Source organism: Botrytis sinoallii (genome assembly GCF_014898435.1).
Source record: "Botrytis sinoallii strain Bc 23 chromosome Unknown BSIN_006, whole genome shotgun sequence".
In the NCBI taxonomy this organism is placed as follows: Eukaryota; Fungi; Ascomycota; class Leotiomycetes; order Helotiales; family Sclerotiniaceae; genus Botrytis; species Botrytis sinoallii.
In genome coordinates this window covers 1,204,270-1,220,736 of record NW_024066033.1, presented here as the reverse complement: position 1 = coordinate 1,220,736, position 16,467 = coordinate 1,204,270, and the positions used below count along the sequence as shown (strand labels likewise).

General features: G+C 43.5%; 5 protein-coding genes across 5 annotated transcripts; 3 read left to right on the top strand and 2 right to left on the bottom strand.

Annotated features, from left to right (window-relative positions):
• The first annotated feature begins 126 nt into the window (after window positions 1-126).
• On the top strand, window positions 127-2,403 carry EAF02_004141 (uncharacterized protein). The gene is made up of 3 exons (XM_038900189.1): window positions 127-816; window positions 872-1,325; window positions 1,375-2,403. Exons 1-3 carry the CDS (start codon window positions 316-318, stop codon window positions 2,241-2,243), a joined length of 1,824 nt encoding a protein of 607 aa, XP_038759896.1. The 5' UTR covers window positions 127-315; the 3' UTR covers window positions 2,244-2,403.
• Window positions 2,404-3,163: 760 nt separating this feature from the next.
• Window positions 3,164-6,299, top strand: EAF02_004140 (uncharacterized protein). The gene is made up of 6 exons (XM_038900188.1): window positions 3,164-3,601; window positions 3,664-3,821; window positions 3,876-4,626; window positions 4,705-5,075; window positions 5,137-5,251; window positions 5,341-6,299. Exons 3-6 carry the CDS (start codon window positions 4,516-4,518, stop codon window positions 6,037-6,039), a joined length of 1,296 nt encoding a protein of 431 aa, XP_038759895.1. The 5' UTR covers window positions 3,164-3,601; window positions 3,664-3,821; window positions 3,876-4,515; the 3' UTR covers window positions 6,040-6,299.
• Window positions 6,300-6,722: 423 nt separating this feature from the next.
• On the bottom strand, window positions 6,723-8,306 carry EAF02_004139 (uncharacterized protein). The gene is made up of 2 exons (XM_038900187.1): window positions 7,931-8,306; window positions 6,723-7,877 (listed from the first exon to the last, which is right to left on the bottom strand). Exons 1-2 carry the CDS (start codon window positions 8,202-8,204, stop codon window positions 6,928-6,930), a joined length of 1,224 nt encoding a protein of 407 aa, XP_038759894.1. The 5' UTR covers window positions 8,205-8,306; the 3' UTR covers window positions 6,723-6,927.
• A 191-nt stretch (window positions 8,307-8,497) lies between these two features.
• On the top strand, window positions 8,498-10,965 carry EAF02_004138 (uncharacterized protein). The gene is made up of 3 exons (XM_038900186.1): window positions 8,498-9,171; window positions 9,224-10,585; window positions 10,643-10,965. The coding sequence occupies exons 1-3, from the start codon at window positions 8,912-8,914 to the stop codon at window positions 10,887-10,889; spliced, it is 1,869 nt and encodes a 622-aa protein (XP_038759893.1). The 5' UTR covers window positions 8,498-8,911; the 3' UTR covers window positions 10,890-10,965.
• Window positions 10,966-12,305: 1,340 nt separating this feature from the next.
• EAF02_004137 (uncharacterized protein) lies at window positions 12,306-14,342 on the bottom strand (the record flags this gene model as incomplete). The annotated part of the gene is made up of 1 exon (XM_038900185.1): window positions 12,306-14,342. The coding sequence occupies one exon, from the start codon at window positions 14,340-14,342 to the stop codon at window positions 12,306-12,308; it is 2,037 nt and encodes a 678-aa protein (XP_038759892.1).
• Between the last annotated feature and the right edge of the window lie 2,125 nt (window positions 14,343-16,467).

The following is a 16,467-nucleotide window of genomic DNA, read 5'->3' as shown; positions in this document are numbered from 1 at the left end:
CAGAGGGCCAAGGGAGAATAATAATGGATTACTAATTTTTGCCTGAGGCTCGAATTTTGACGGCGGAATAAGCCAGACCACGGAGCGGCCGAACCTGGGAACTCTTCTCAATACCTACCTACTTCAGCAAAAGCTCTAATCAACCTCGATTGATTATTTGATTTGCCGTCTTTCTACATGTTTTCCACGAGTTTATGAAATACCCAGATGCACCAGTTTAAATACAAAAGTTCTTTCTGATCCAATAATTGCTACATTCTTATTCTGTTGACTCTAGCTTATCGTCTTCCATACTAAAAGGTCGCGCCATTCATCATGGATTATTCTGCCTCGATCAACGATGCAGATAATCCTGCGGGTGCTTCTCCATGGGGATCTTCCCCTACTGGCTCACCACAGCATCCAAAAACCAGCACATTTCCATCCAGAGATATTGTGTCACCGACACCGTACAACCCGGGTCAACAAGGCGGTGCAGGCTACTCGCAAGAAGATATAATGGGGACTGGAGGTTTCAATCGACCCGATAGCAGTGCTGGTGCATCGGTCTCTGATGCCGAAAGTCGCAGACCTGACACTGTCGAATCAAGTCAAAGCGATGCCGAGGCAGAGCAAGGTTTTGCACAGTATCAACAGCAAACAGCTCCACAGCAACAGTATCCAGCGGGTCAACATAGGCCGGAACCTCAGAGATATCATCATTCTGCTGCGCGACAAGGGCACCATCCTTCGGCACCTCATTACAAGCTGCAAGCAAAGATCACCGGACTGGAGCGCACTGGGAGGAAAGATCCTATCTTGCGATTTGATGTACACGTAAGTCATCGATCAAGCAATATGTAGCTTTGGTCTTGGCTAACCAATTGCGTAGACCAATCTTCCAAAATTTAGAACGACCCAATTTCGCGATGTCCGACGAACGCATTCCGAATTCATCAAGTTAGCAGATCATTTAATATCCTCAAATCCGGAAGCTATAGTTCCTGCAGTTCCTCCCGCGTTGACATCTGCTGGTGCTGGCACTGATGAGGATGAAGCGCGCGTTAAAGCTTCTCTCCAAAGATGGCTCAATTATGTTTGCTCTAATGACGTATTAATGAGGGACGATGAGATGGTTCTGTTTGTTGAGAGTGATTTTGGATACAGCCCAATGCTGAAGCGAAAGCAACCAGCTACTGGAGTTCGCCGAAGGGTTATCAAACAATTTGCACCTCCGCCCGATGACACGCCAGAATTACAAGATGCAAGGCCGGTGGTGAAGCTCTTCTACTTAGGAACGATGGATGCAGGACATAAGGTAGACAAATTGGTCAAAGCAAGACGAGGTAGGTTGTCACATGACAGTTGGAAATCCAAATACTAACGTGTATACAGGTCTTGGTCTAGCGGAGTCCGATTTCGGTGTCAAATTGGGCGCAATGAATATCCAAGAACCTCACCAAGGACTTGCTAATGCATACCGTAAGCTTGGAAAGACAATCCAAAGTACAGGAGATTTCCATGCAGCACAAGGTACTGCTGAAGCCACAACCATAGGTGATCCTCTTCAGTATCATTCTCAAGATTCATTCATTGTCAAAGAAACCCTCACAAACCGACACATACTTCTGCGCGAATTACTACAGGCCCAGCAATTAACCCGAAGCAAGCTTAATGCTGCAGACCGCTTAAAGGCCAGCTCATCTGTCCGAAGGGAAAAGGTTGATGAAGCCATATCAGCACTTGATGAAGCACGCAGCAATGAAGTTTATCTTCACAATAAAACCCAACGTGTCACGGCAAACTTGTTACTTGAACAACGAAGATGGTTCGCTCGGACTGCTGCAGATCTAAGATTAAGCATTCGAGAATATGTGCTTCGTGAAATTGAAGCGGAGCGACGGACTCTGGCGACCCTGGAAAGCATTAGACCTGATATCCGAGCGATCGATTCTTCTGGTGGACTTAGCCGGTTGGGTAGAGAATCACACCCCGCAGCAAGGAGAGCCAGTCTTGCAGCTAGTCAAGGTCCTAAAGGTGATTCGTGGTCTGGTGTTCCAAGACGACCCGATGGACTTAACCGGAGCATTTCAGGCAGTTTCATGTCTACTCCCGACGGCGCAAATGGCGAAGAAGAAGGAGGCGTTGGTCGTGATAGGTCGCTCAGTGGCAGTACTGGTGGATTGCCGGGCTTAAAAGAAGAAGATGACGAGGACCGGGTTGATGCGAGAAATGCGGCGTCGAGATTGGCTAATGTTCTATGAAGTGGTTTATTGCCGAGAATTCTTCTTAGCAAGAAACTTTCCCGGTATTGTGATCCGAGAAAAGGACCCTGGTCACACCCGTTGTATCACCCAAAATCTGTATCGTTCATGCAAAGTGTATGCAATACAATAATTTTTGTGCGACTTTATCCGTTAAGCTACTGGCATCATGTATGTTTTTGATAGTACTTGAGAATATTTGACCAGATTATTTGGGTACCATCCAACCTGGCCAGGTAGGTTTCCTCACCGCTTAAGTAGATGTTTGCTTCTCGTAGTTTGGTATGCACCCATTGCATATATATCACTTGAAAATGAGCCGCAAACCCGCTAGATCCTCGAAAAGTTTCCAGGGCTCCCGGTTGAATGCATATACACCTTTTAGTATCTTTCGCTAATCAAGATGATTACATTAATTACATTACATTACCTTACCTTATATTACCCTTGTGAATGGATAAGCAAGCCCAAAATCAATCCGAACCAGGCCTTTGGTTCGTACAACACCCAACGACACTCCTTTTGAAGAGTAGACTTCCTTGTATCATATTAAACGTGTGCCACAAGCTTCATTGAAAATAATTTGATAAACTTTTCTGTATCACATCTCTGATTTCTGCAGACTCTTGAATGTTAAGAGAACATGCAGCAGCTTTAGCCACGTCACAAAAACTCTCTCAACGATCAAAGGTTACGATCTACCTTCCCATCACATCATCCTCTCCAGTAGGATCAAAACATCAACATACCACCCGGAATTAAAAATGTGACGTTGTGGAGGGAGAATGCATTTTCACACAATATCAGGCATGCGGGCCGTGTTCTTCCGAAGAGGGGCATAATAAGCTACCTATCTAATAATCTAACTCTTTCTTGCCTTTGTACTCAAGTCCTTGATTTTTCTTACTTTTTTTTTTTGACTCCCCTTCGGATTCTTGCTCTTTTTCAGCTTGGATTGGACAATCATTCGCTGCCACTCAATTCGCCATTGCCACCTTAATTCTGCGTGAAAGTGGGTTTCTTCGAATAAAGATGAGGAAATGCGAAAATTTACCCAGTATGTGTGCCATGACGAACTTTGTATCACATCTTGGCTCTGCTTATCGGCATAAAATATCCAATATCGCCGTTTATAAAATATCCCTTTCAGGATTATACCATTCATTCATGCTACATCCACCAGCCTTACCGAATTTTCGTGAATTTGAGGAACGCGCCATCCAGGATATCAATATCTCTATCAACTTTTTTTCATCACAAAAGAACCCATCGACGGGTAAATCGACGATCAAAAGAGTTCTCGTCGTGATTGCACCGATACTCCGATGTTAATCTAATAAGGTTGGGAAGAATCTGGGGTATGGAGGAAAATGATTGTCCGGGTTTGAAGTTTGGTGACGACTAATCACGTATTATCTAGGGAAATCATTGCTCCATTAAACTTCTCCACTCTCTCAGAGATGCGAATGGAGTTGTCGGATTGGTTGGCTTGGACGTCTTATCGGACCCAGGCCTCTAATAGCTTTAATATCCGGCATGTATAATGTATTGTTGACTTTTCAAGACATTAGTTGATATGTACGTCTTGTCACTTCAACGATGTACGCTGCACACTGATAAACAACGCAAAAGAATGGGCGATGTACCAGTTACCAGGATAAGCGTCAAGTGAGGGGCCGGAATACATTTCTAGCCACACAGCTATCTTCAACGTCTAGCTGCAGCAAGATATCCGGCAATGTTGTATCTTTTATCTGCCGTTACACCTCATACGATCTTTCAGGATCTTCACTATTTGGATATACATGAAATAAAGTATATTTCACTCCAATCGCGGAGGTACCTAATACAAAGGTCCGACTCCGCTGGAAGCACAGAATTCAATCAAGGTGTGGTGTGCTTCCGTGCCTGCGTCTGCAGGGTACAGATGCATGGGATATACACATTTCCGCAACATTCCAGTGGACTGACTGTTACTGAGTATACTGCGCGATGGATAGCAACATGATAGATCAGGTATTTGCATGATAGATGTCTTGCAATCGAAATGAATCATGATGATGTAGATAACTACAAGCTATGTGACTCGACAAGGAGAGCGCCAATTTCTTCTCCAGGGGAAGAAGGTAAACGGTATAAGTTTGGGGGTTTACTTTGGAGAGTGCGAAAATAGAAGAATTTATTAAGCCCCAACACTTTTCTTTCTTGGTCAGAGCACTAAGAGGATATTTTTGTTACCTCATATCTTTGATATCACACAGAGCAATCTCAAATGGCGCCAGCTTACAATGAAAATGTGATGAACGTGGAGGTCACATCCCACGTCAGTAATAAGTCTAGCATTCTTAGTAGCGTTCTACACGGAATACAAGATGTGAGATTGGTGAGAGGAATCCATCCCACTTAAACTCAGACGCATATAAATATATCAAGAGCGTCCCGATTGACATTAAACACTTAGGAAGTTCGCAATATCGCCGAACCTCTCATCGGTGAACTCCAAGTTCAGATCAAATCGACTGGCATCTGCGGTTCCGATGTAAGCTATTACAAGAAGTTCGCTAATGGCGATTTATGTGCTTGTGCGCCTCTATCTCTTGGTCATGAAGCTTCAGGTGTGGTTGTAGGAATTGGACCACAAGTTAATGGTTTTGCTATTGGGGATCGAGTCGCTCTCGAAGTGGGCATATCATGTGGTCAATGCGATATCTGTAGAAAAGGAAGATATAACCTTTGCAAGAAGATGAGATTCAGGAGTAGTGCAAAAAGTGTACCTCATTTTCAGGGGACGTTGCAAGAGAGGATCAATCATCCAGCTGTTTGGTGTCACAAGTATGTTTTCAAAGTCTATGAAGGCAGTCTTAGCAAAGCAGCTTACTGATATATCATTCAGGCTTCCGGATCATATCTCATTCGACGCTGCTGCACTTTTGGAACCACTCTCCGTGGCAATTCATTCTGTGAATCGAGCAGCACCTACACCTGGGTCCACAGCCGTTGTCATCGGAGTAAGTCATTACTTTAATAAATCCCTGTAGCCCCATGCATCGCCGATTTTACTCCTTTAGTCTTAATTACTTTGCTAAAATGTCACCAGGCTGGAGCAGTAGGCCTCCTCGTCGCTGCCATGGCTCGTCAATCTGGTTGCCCTATTGTAACGATAACCGACATCTCCGCGAACCGGGTCCAGTACGCCCTCGACCACGGTTTCGCTACCCACGGATATGTGATTCCTCCTTCTAGCTCCAACTCCAGCGCTCCCTCTACTGCTTCCTCCTCGGGAACATCCACTCCTTCTTTAGCTTCAGGAACCACAACACCTATCTCTTCCTATACCACCATCTCCGATCGTCTCAACTCTGCAAAATGCACTGCTTCCGACATCCTCTCCATTTCATCCCCAGATGACATCCTCGCCGAACACGACCACGAAGGCGCTGACATGACCTTTGAATGCACCGGCAAGGAAATTTGCATGCAAACCGCCATCTACAGCACCAAACCGGGTGGAAAAGTAATCATGGTCGGCATGGGAACACCCATCCAAACGCTCCCTCTCTCCGCTGCTCATCTCCGCGAAGTAGACATTCTAGGTGTCTTCAGATACGCAAATACGTATCCGACAGGTATCAGAATGTTGGGTGCTAGCGGGAAGAAAGGAGGTCTTCCGAGCTTGGACAACATGGTTACGCATCGGTTTAAAGGTCTGGGAAATGCAAAGCAAGCATTTGAGCTGGCGGGAAAGACGATGGATGAGAACGGGGATCTTATCTTAAAGGTGGTTATTGAGGTATAGAAGCGTACAAGGGGAAACGATGGAGTTATTTGACTTTTATGGGACCATAATGAATTTTTTCTTCTTTTCTTTCTTCCTTACGCACACGATCTGGCAATTTTTTTTTAGATAAGAAGTCGAAGGTTAATTTGGGAAAGTGGTTGGTGGGATGAACCTGGTGTTTTACTGTGGAAGAAAGATATCTGGTATAGGGTTGGCGTCATGCTTTGAAGCCGGAGATAGACAAATCGAATATGTTTGCAATTCAATTGATACATTCGAATTTCGCCTCATGTTGAAAAAACTGTTCCTTAGAATTGACCTCAAGCACACGTGAAATCGAGACTCTTTTCCTACGTAGATACTGAAACTCGTTTCAAATATTGAGATCCTAAGAAGGCATTTGGTAATGGCCTACCTGAGCCAATATATTTGGTCAATAATACCCTTATTTCTTATTTCCCCATGATGCCACCTCGCATTTAACATGCAAATCCGCTTTCTACCCATCAAGGTTGTGATTTCTGTCTCTCAATCACCTCTGAAGCACGAGTACTATGTAGATATCCGTGTCTAAATCCGGTAACAATGTCGTGCGACTATATCTCAAAGTCAAACACACAATTGTGTAACAATCCATCGAACCATATTTCCTTCTCGGCGTTGTTTCACAAGATAAGATATGCAAGAGGAAAATTCATGTTCATGTTCATGTCAGGTCAGGTATTCATTGCCTATCTAATTCTCGTTCATTCGTATCTCTCATTCTCATGATATCTGAAATCCCTCATGCAAGTACGCCAGATTCCCTTTTCTTCAAAATGTAAATCGCGCACCACCTGCATGCCTACCTATACCTTCATACGCCCAAACCGAAATACGCCGTTGAAATCAGGGGGGAGAGCTACCCTATGACATAAGATCTCCAACATGCATTACTTCTCGCATTGGATGACTTTGATCACCCCAGCCCATTCCAGGGCGCTTCATTCCGCTAGCCTTTCCGTTCTCTACAACAGCAAACTTCTTTCCTGTTTCTCTGATATCGTGGGCTGATTTAGTGAGCTCGCTGAGGAGGGAGATGAGGCTGACATCGTTTTTCTCAGAGATGAGTTCGTGTTCGAAACCTTGACTGTCGGCGGGTATAAGAACACTAAGACGACCGAGAAGGGCTTGAATAGACCGAAGAATCGAGTGATTGACTGGCGCAAAGTTCTTCGATTCGGTATCTGCTTCCGAGACAACGCCGTCGGCCACGTACGAGGGAGGGAGGTTTTGGAGGTAGGCGGCAACCAGATTAATTCGAGATTGAAGCATCTTGATAGCATTTGCCTTTGCAGTCAAGGAGGCAATTTGTTCTTCGTCTTCTCGTGATAGACTGCTCTCTTCGCGTTTCGAGGTCTCTGAGTCTTTGGACTTTTCTTTACCTTTGCCCTTTCCTTTACCTTCCACAATGGTAATTTTCTTGCTGGTACCGTTTACAGCTGTAGCATTTCCTCCACCACGAGCCACGAAATCAACGCTGATCATTTCTGCTTCGCCAGTCTCGATAGTGAATGGGAGTTCCTTAAATTTGAGCTTGAGTTGTTGTTCCTCGTCTTTCATTTCCTTGTCCTCCCCAGTCTCCACGCCGCTTTCCTCTGCCTCATAGTTGCTTTCGTATATTGTGAGAGGCAATTTTCCGCCAACTGCGCCACCAAGTACTTCTTCAGGATGAAAGCCGAGTAAAATGGCAGACTCATTGTATATAGAGAGAATTTGTCGATGAATAGGAAGATGTATGGGTTGAGGTCCAGAGTTAGGAATGATAGTATACCACCCGACAAGATCAAGCGCAGGAACTTTATGAACATCCTTCACTGTAGAAAGTCAGTATGAAAGAAATTGCCCACTCAAGTTAGGTTGTACATACTTTGTTGTAATCTTGCCTCAAACCATAATGGAGATAGCTTTACTTCATCTTCCTCTGTAGTGAGCAGACATTCGAATGCATGCTCAATAGTGATTTCGCGACCATTCTGTTGACCTAGCAGAGCTCCAACTACAGGTCCAGTTTGTTGTCGCAGAGTGTGTCTTGTAATATAGTCTGAAATTGTGAGGAGAACGAGGGGGTGTAGAGCTACCTGGAGACCAGAATCGGACGACTTCTGTGTCGAAAGTAAGGAATTATGGTTGTCAACAGCCATTATGAAGCTTGTAAAAGGACTCAATAATAAACACAGACAGTTTCGATAGTTTTTTGGCAACTTAAAAGAAGTTAGATGTGTTTATGAATTGGCCTGTCGATTTATTTGTCTTGTATGTCATAGAGATAGTGGGAGATTGTTTTGGCGGGAGCTTTATCGATTGTACCGGTTAAACTTCGGTTAACCACAATGCCGCTAGTGTACTACCAGTCTCCAGTATGGCTAAAACCTTGGCTTTGGGCATCTGAAATGCCTGCTGGGTATGCTCGTATGATAGGCACATAACATCAGGTTTTCCAATAACCTTTCAATCATTCACCTCTCAAGAATGTATCATTCCTGGTGAATCAAAACCCCAAAGCTTCTTGTCGTTCCTTTAACTCTTTGTCTATTTAGGTCCTATGCATAGAGCTTCTGTGAACTTTCTCATTCTTCAACCTACAAGGACAATGGCATGACTGCTTGGAAACGAACAAGCCAAAATGAGATGAATGTTCAAGCACTGGGTGGTCTTACTTATTGTGAAATGCAAATCCCTTCACCATTAGTATGGATGTTGATATCAAACACGGTAAGATGGTATATAATGAACATGTTCACCTTGTCATCAACCTTTGTGTCTTTGCCTAATCTATGTCCTAACTTTATATCCTCAATATCTCCTTCTTTTCTAAAGTTCTTAACTCCCTAGCCTCCACATCCTCTTCATGATGGCCGAAGTTGAACAGGCTAATACACAGAGCGCTATCTCTCCTCAAACTGCTCCCCGTCTAGAACCTGATTGTAACTCAGTACCTCTGACAGACAATTTAGCCCGTTTGGTTAACCATCAATCTATTCTAGCTAGTGATACCACTCAGCAAGTGCCAGAGAGAGTCCTACCGGAGCAACCAGTCCCAGAATCTTCAGATGATGAAGTAGAGTTTGTGTTTTCGGTCCCTCGACGAAGGAAAAAAAGGCACAGAAGGTATGACAAAGTCCCATGCCAATGAACTCATTCTAAGCAAAGCATTTATTAGGCTTGAGCTTCCATCACAAAACACTCATACCAGCTCAGCTAGTCCCATTTTGAGCGCCGGAGTTATAGGTGCTCGTCCATCACCGGAGAAGCTCGCACCTGATATGGCTCGTTCGCTTGATCATTGCACTGAGCCCGATGAGATGAACAGAGCTAGATGCCATTCTGTCAAAGCGATGAATGAAACCGCCACATTTGATACTTTTCCACGGCCATTGAATCTTCCACAGTCAGGGCTACCCGCAATATCCCCTTCGCATCCTTCTCAAACTGTACCGTTCAAAATTCCACCACCTTGGTATGCCAAATCCATACTTCCGCCACTGTTACCAACATCACCGCATCATAATGCAAAATCCACAACTTTCACATCACCAGAGCAAGATCATGGTAAAAAAAGAAAGCATTATAATTCAAGTGAAAATTCAAATCATGTGTTTCCATGCATATCTTCGGCATCTATGTATCTACCAAGACCAAAGGTCTTACCGTCGTCTAATTCAAATTCTAGCCCCATTTATGGACATAACGGATTTGTGGACTTTTTAGAAGATCCAAATGTGCCAACTACTTTCGGAGGAGTGCCTCTCCCTCTTCCGCCACATCGGCCAGTTATACCTGGTTGGCAAGACTTTTCCTGGAAACCATCAGATTACTCACCTCCAAAGCGCGCACCATCTATTGATCCACGAGCAAGTATGTTTTCTAACATCAACAACGACCCGAATTGGCACCGCAAATATTACTTTGGTGCCGTTGACCCAAATTTTGTCAACTCGCAAAAAGTTTACATTGGAAACCTCCCAAGCGAGAGATACGTGCAAGAAATGGTGTCACCCAAAACAATACCTCTTACAACTCAAACCGCACTGGCGTCGTATCCTTCAATTCAAATGAAGTTAGTTCCACAATTACGTCACATGCCTACAAAGATGTCTACGTCTTCCACAAATACCTGTCCTGTGCAACCTTCGATATCAAATCCTGGGACATACTCTCAACCAACACATCCAGTTACACTGGTGGGACATACTTGTCCTTCTCCATCCCCTCATCCCCAGGTGACTGCAGCAGATATACGACGCAAACCTTCTCTATATAGAATACCTGCGTGGACACATTCGATGGATAACAACAAAGCTTCACCATCCACAGCTCTCTGTGAACGTCAAAATCAGACCGGCGACACCGAAAGCAACGGTATACTTTCTCCACACATCAGCGCACCTCGACAAGCGAGACCTACTGCTTCCCACACGCCAGATTCTACCTCATCTCCTCTCCAAACTCCGGTCCTACATCCTTCAAGACCAAAAACATCCACGTCCGCGTCTGCATCTTCATCTAAACACTCCCCAAATTTGTAAGTCTCCTCTCTTCTCATATCTATGTATGAGATCCTTGATTAACATACAACCAGAATCATAGACATAGCCCAAACGAGTCAAGACACATTTCCATTTGCAGAAGTAGCGGCTAGACATAATAAACCCATACAAAAAGTTTTTGATACTTTTTCGGCCATAATACAGTTACCGCTACTAAAACAGGCAGCGGATGGGAGGAGACACGGGCCATTAGGAAGTGAGAGGATGAGGATGTATAGGGAGGCTAAAAGGGCCATGGAGAGGGCGAATAGAGAAAATGAGAGGAAACAGGGGCGATGAGCGTGGAACTGTACTAGGAAATCAGGATTTGAAATATGGGGAGTTCTAGTTTGATCAATGCTTTACTTTACTTCTTTGGTTTTTCATCATCACTGGAGTTTAAACTTGTTCTTATGTACGGATAGGAGCCAAGGTCGATGAAAGAACATTTTTAGGCAGATCTCAGCCAAATTATCAATTTAAAAGAAACTCTGATAGGTTTTATCTCAAATCCAACTGCTTCTCGCTTGCGCCTAACTATTGAAAAACAATATCAATGTGCCCGAACTAATCCATTTCACGAATGAACACTCCATTGTGACTATCAACGTCAATTCCTCACAACTAACTATCTGATATTGGTACAATAACATGAATAATTATACAGTATATGTTTTTAAATCATAGGGTATTCCACATGATCCAGATATTCAAGATGAGGAGCATTCATAGTGTATCATGCGGATATTTGGTGATATCATGAACTAATAAGGGTACAGATGTATTTTTGATTGCTTTGACACATTACGAAATCTGTGGTAATTGAATGGTCGAACGATACCGGATTGAGTGATGCTTATTTCCAAAGGTTGGTAAGATCATGTGAGCAACAGTTGGTTGACACTTTGCTTATTACATAGTACGGCACATATTTTCCACGTAATCAATCGTGTGATTCTGGCTCGATACTAAAAGTTGGAACACGTTGAATCGTAAGATTCGTATAAAGCATCTCGTATATCCATACACCGTGAAGTATAAACATCAGTGACAAGAATATGCTCACTCTCTAATCCCCAACCCTACACATACTTTCCCCTTTCGTTCATTTTCATCTCGAGATAAAAACCCAAGAAGGCAATAAAAATGTCGTTTCACACGCTCGAATCCTCATTCCTTGATTTTCTGCTTCGGGGAATAATATTTCTCTTCTTGGCGGGTGGGATGGTTGCGATGTTATGTTGTTTACTTTGAGTGTTTGAATGGACTTTGGGTTGAAGGTGTTGTGGGGATAGATGATGGGAGATGCAGTGGGATGTTTTGTGGATGGAAAGGGACAGATTTGCTGATAGATGTGGGATAGAGGAGGCATAATTGCAGGATTTAGATGGGGGGGAGGGGATATGCTAATTGGAGGGTGGTGTGCAAGGAGGCTGTCGAAGGTCATGGAGAGACGGGTGTGAAATGAAGGCTTTCTTATGTTACCTAGGTGGGATTTGGTTCAGCTATTCTCTCCCATGTAGTTGGCATATTCGCAACAAGGAACATAATTCCAATGCAATACTCAATCGTGTTATTCAACTAACTTTTCGCCAATTTATCCAAAGCTACCTAGTCTCCAATATACGACGACGAAGTGTATCCAAAAATATAGTCTCGTATGCCAATTTCACCGAACGCCATCCATCCATTCCAATTTCTATTACATGGCAGAACTCAGTTACTCGCCTTAACACCCTCATCTGTCTGCCAGCTTCTCCCCAACAACCCTCCACCCCCTCTCCCGGCCTTTTGATCCTCTCTTGAAATTCGCATAACCAATTCCCCAAAAAGTCCATTCGCCCATCCAAACCAAGCTCTTGTCCAATCGTTTGCATTCCATGAGTTGACGCTCTCATGGATTACACCCGTTCCTCCGGTGCTATCTAGCACCATCATTACCTGTTCTACTACTTCTTTCTCCACATCTTCTATTCCCTTGCCCGATCTCGATGCTGTTTCCATGGCAGTAAGGGCGCGTATAATAGCTGCCATAGGCCAACTTTTGCCGGGACCAAGATGAGGGCCACCTACTGCGGCAATGGAGGGCCCTTGCATGAAATAGGGATTCTCTTGACTTAGGACAAAATTTCGAGTATTATTATAGATCTTTGCATGATCAACCTTTGTTTTTTTACCACCTTGCTCTCCGTCACTTTCAAAAAGTTCAGGGAGGGGAAATGAAGAGTTTTCATAGTCCCAAAGAGGAATAGCTAACAGTGAAGGCACATTGGCATCATCCATCAAATTGTGGCCGCCGAAGCCGTCGATTTCATAGGCATAAATATCGCCGAATTTCCAATGACGAGTTATGGCATCGCGATTTATGGCTTTTCTTATTCCGAATGCTTGCTCTCGCATGGAGGTGGTCAGTTTGGCGGCCTTTTCGCCAGATAATTGTTCCATAATAATAGATGCCTCTTCTAGGTATTTAGCCCACATCATGTTTGCAGGCACCAATAATTGATAGATACATGCGTCATCTGAAGGACGGAATGCGCTTCTCACCATTCCGTTCTGTTTCGTAGGGTTACCCAAACCATCATTTGTCAAAGTCTCGCTGCCGCGGTTTGTCCAACCTGTAAATGTCCATGCGGATTTTTGAACTTTGCCTTCAGAGGAATACGTTCCCAGTCTCATTGCACCAGCGGCATCTACAGCTGCTTGAACAGCATCGATCCAGGAATATTTTTGAAAGAATGATAAATCGTTTGTGCGCTGATAATAAGCCGATGAGACTTGGAGAAAGGAGGCCAGGGAATCGAGTTCCCATTTACAGTCGAAGACTTTGTCAGGATCATAGGCTGGCATGGGATGATTTTGATGATACGCTCCATTGGTTTGGAGTTGGAGCCCTGATTCTGGTGGAGGCTGGAAACTATGACAGTATGGTGATATGATGATATATCGTGCGTGTAAATTGATAAGACCACGCCATAGACTTGCAAGAGAATCTCGATTATCAGAAGCTTCGAGTAATGGGAGATAGGAATATATTTGGGATGCAGAGTCCCTCAGCCACATAGCATCAATGTCGCCAGTGATAACAAATGTGAGCTCTTCATCCGTCGCTGTCTCGTTTTGTGTAACTGGATCGATCTTGTTTGCGTACCCTCGCCATTTAATTGTAGTATCCAACGTATTTGGATAACTATTTTCAAAAAGCCGGAAGAGATCAGGGTCCTTGATAATCGTTTTCATTTGCTCGATGAGCTTTTCTAACGAAGGAAGATTGAATGTCCGGCATTCCTGTGAAGGGCGAGAATAGGGAAACTTCCTATGACCTTCAGATAATGGCTCTTGTTTCTTCCGCTGAATTTGTGCATAAGATGGACATGTAACCGCTGGAACAATTGGTGGTGGTGTTGAGGTTGTATCAGAAAGAGGTTTGGTATCTAAACCAGTACTGGGTTGTTTTTCAGCTGGGATGTGTTCATCTGGCTTCTTGTCTTGGTTTTCCTTCAGGGAAGGCTCTTCAACCGTTGGCGATGTTTTGACCTCATCATTTGAATCCGATAATGGAATTGACGAACTCGGGTCTGCAGGTATCTTTGAGTCGGAATTTGGGTTGGGTTGTGTTTCATAGATAATTGAATCATTTGGTTCAGTACGTGGCCACGTGATATATTTACTTTGGGTGTACAAAATGTACGCAATTGTCGCGCTGAAAATGATGGCGACAAACACAATACGACGAGCCTGCGAGCGCATCATGGTGACGATGTTCTGATAGAGATATTGTGGGTATGCACTATTCAATATTCAAAAGTCGACTTTCGACATCAAATGCATTATTTGATGGTCGATAACAAAGGCCACGATTAGCAACAATACAATGGTCGAATAAGGTTAGTAACTGGGTAGAGAAGCTTGACCAAAATAAGGATTCAGGTGATTGAAGAAGAAACTCCCTTTTTCCCTTCCGCCGCTATGTTGATTTGGGAAAGAGCCAATATATAAAAAGATCGAATGAGACATTTTGAAATGTGTTATATGTGCTTGGCGGTGGAATTTAGAGAACCATTCCCCACGCAGCACTAAAACATGGGCAAACCAAGTGAAGTTGTTTTTGGGTAATTATTTATCACCCATTCATTGGATTTGGCTTGTAGCTACTGTATAGCTACTGGGTAAGTAGCATTGTCGTTTCAAACTGGCAGATTACTTCTGAATAGCTTCATCAGCAAACATGGAATGAGTAAATCAGACAGGAAGGGGAGGGGGAGGAGCAGCAACAACATAATGAATTACCTAGTGAAATGTTTTCCGATTTGACCAGGTAGTGCGTGGTATTATCATGAGCGCAGGTGCATGTTTAGTGAATTTGCCTTCAAGGTGGCAAAATGTATCATGTGACAGACCTTGAATCGTTGATATATGTTCAGCGCACTAACAGCTAGATTGATCTTCATTTGCTTCAATTACTTCAAAAAGATATACACCAACAGAAAGTTTGCACTCCACACAGAGTCTGAGACTTGAGGATATTTATCATTTGCTCAAATGCTCCAATTACCTACTTCTTAAGAGACGCATCAATATGTGCAGATCTTCCCACCGAGTTCAGCAATGACAAGAGACATGTATAAACGGCATCAAACCATAAGATTGATTCTTCTTTATCGAGTCGAAGTCGTAATTTCAAATAACAATGAGCTTTTACCTTCCCAAACTCCAGTTTTCGGTGTGGTAGCAATAATGGTAGGCAAGTGTCAAGTTGGCAACGGCATTACCTCTGCGTACTCTTTTACCTTTAAGCTTCTTGTTGTGTTGCGTTTAGTTGTAGTACGCGGTCTATTGAATCGTCGAGGAAATGCCTCTCTATTTTACCGGCCGTTTGATGAAAAGTCTGCCATCTCAAACAATTTGTCACTTTAAGCAAGGCTCTTTTGTCTACCACCCAGGACGTTCTGGTCAAGAATGACTCGATAGCAAGGTCCTTGACCTTGATTTATGCCGTATCTTGAACGATCCGAATTGTGTTCTCTGTCCAGACACTGTTTTGATCACACATGCAACAAAAAAAAGACATTTGCTGTTGAAAGACTTTCCATCCCGTCTGTTCTTCCTCAACTCAGAGGAGCTCGCAGAGTGCAGCGAAATATTTCTACTGTGGAGGGCTCAGATAAATTATCGCTTGAATCAAACTCACTTGCGAAGCGCCAACCATCCGGGTGGTGAAGTACATCGCTAGTCTCATATCCGATATACTTCAACAAGTTTCAAGACTTTAAACTTATCATGCCCATCTACGATATTCGAATATCGGGACTGAAGTTATAACCAACCAATTTTTTGCATTTGTTTCCAATCATCGATCGATATTAGTGACCATTTTTTCTTAGACATGCCCCCTAACTTTATGCATTTTTCAGATTCTTCGTTCGATTAACAACCCGGCCCTCCGCATCCCCCGCCATTCACGACACACATGACCCGTATCCCAATGAGGATGAGATAGATCAACAGGTCGACAATTTTTTGTAAACTTGCAAGTTCCGTTATGCATATGATCTTCACGAAGTCAATTATCTTACGAAACCAACAATCTTACGAAATGGTTGATAGCAGTGAGCGGGGTTGACACTTGCGAAATGTTCATGTCAAGTCCACATGATACATGACCCAACAAGTGTTCAATATCAAGCACTCGTACTCTTAAGACATATACAAGACGGAAGTTAGATGCACATACCACAAAATGGCAAACTGCAAGAGGACCAACCTGAATTTCACTCAACGGCAGGGTCACATATTTTATGGCAGCACTAATATTTGTTGAATTCCAAAGTCTTATTGAATTTTAGTTGGTACATCGCTAAATGAGTTTTCAATGTCA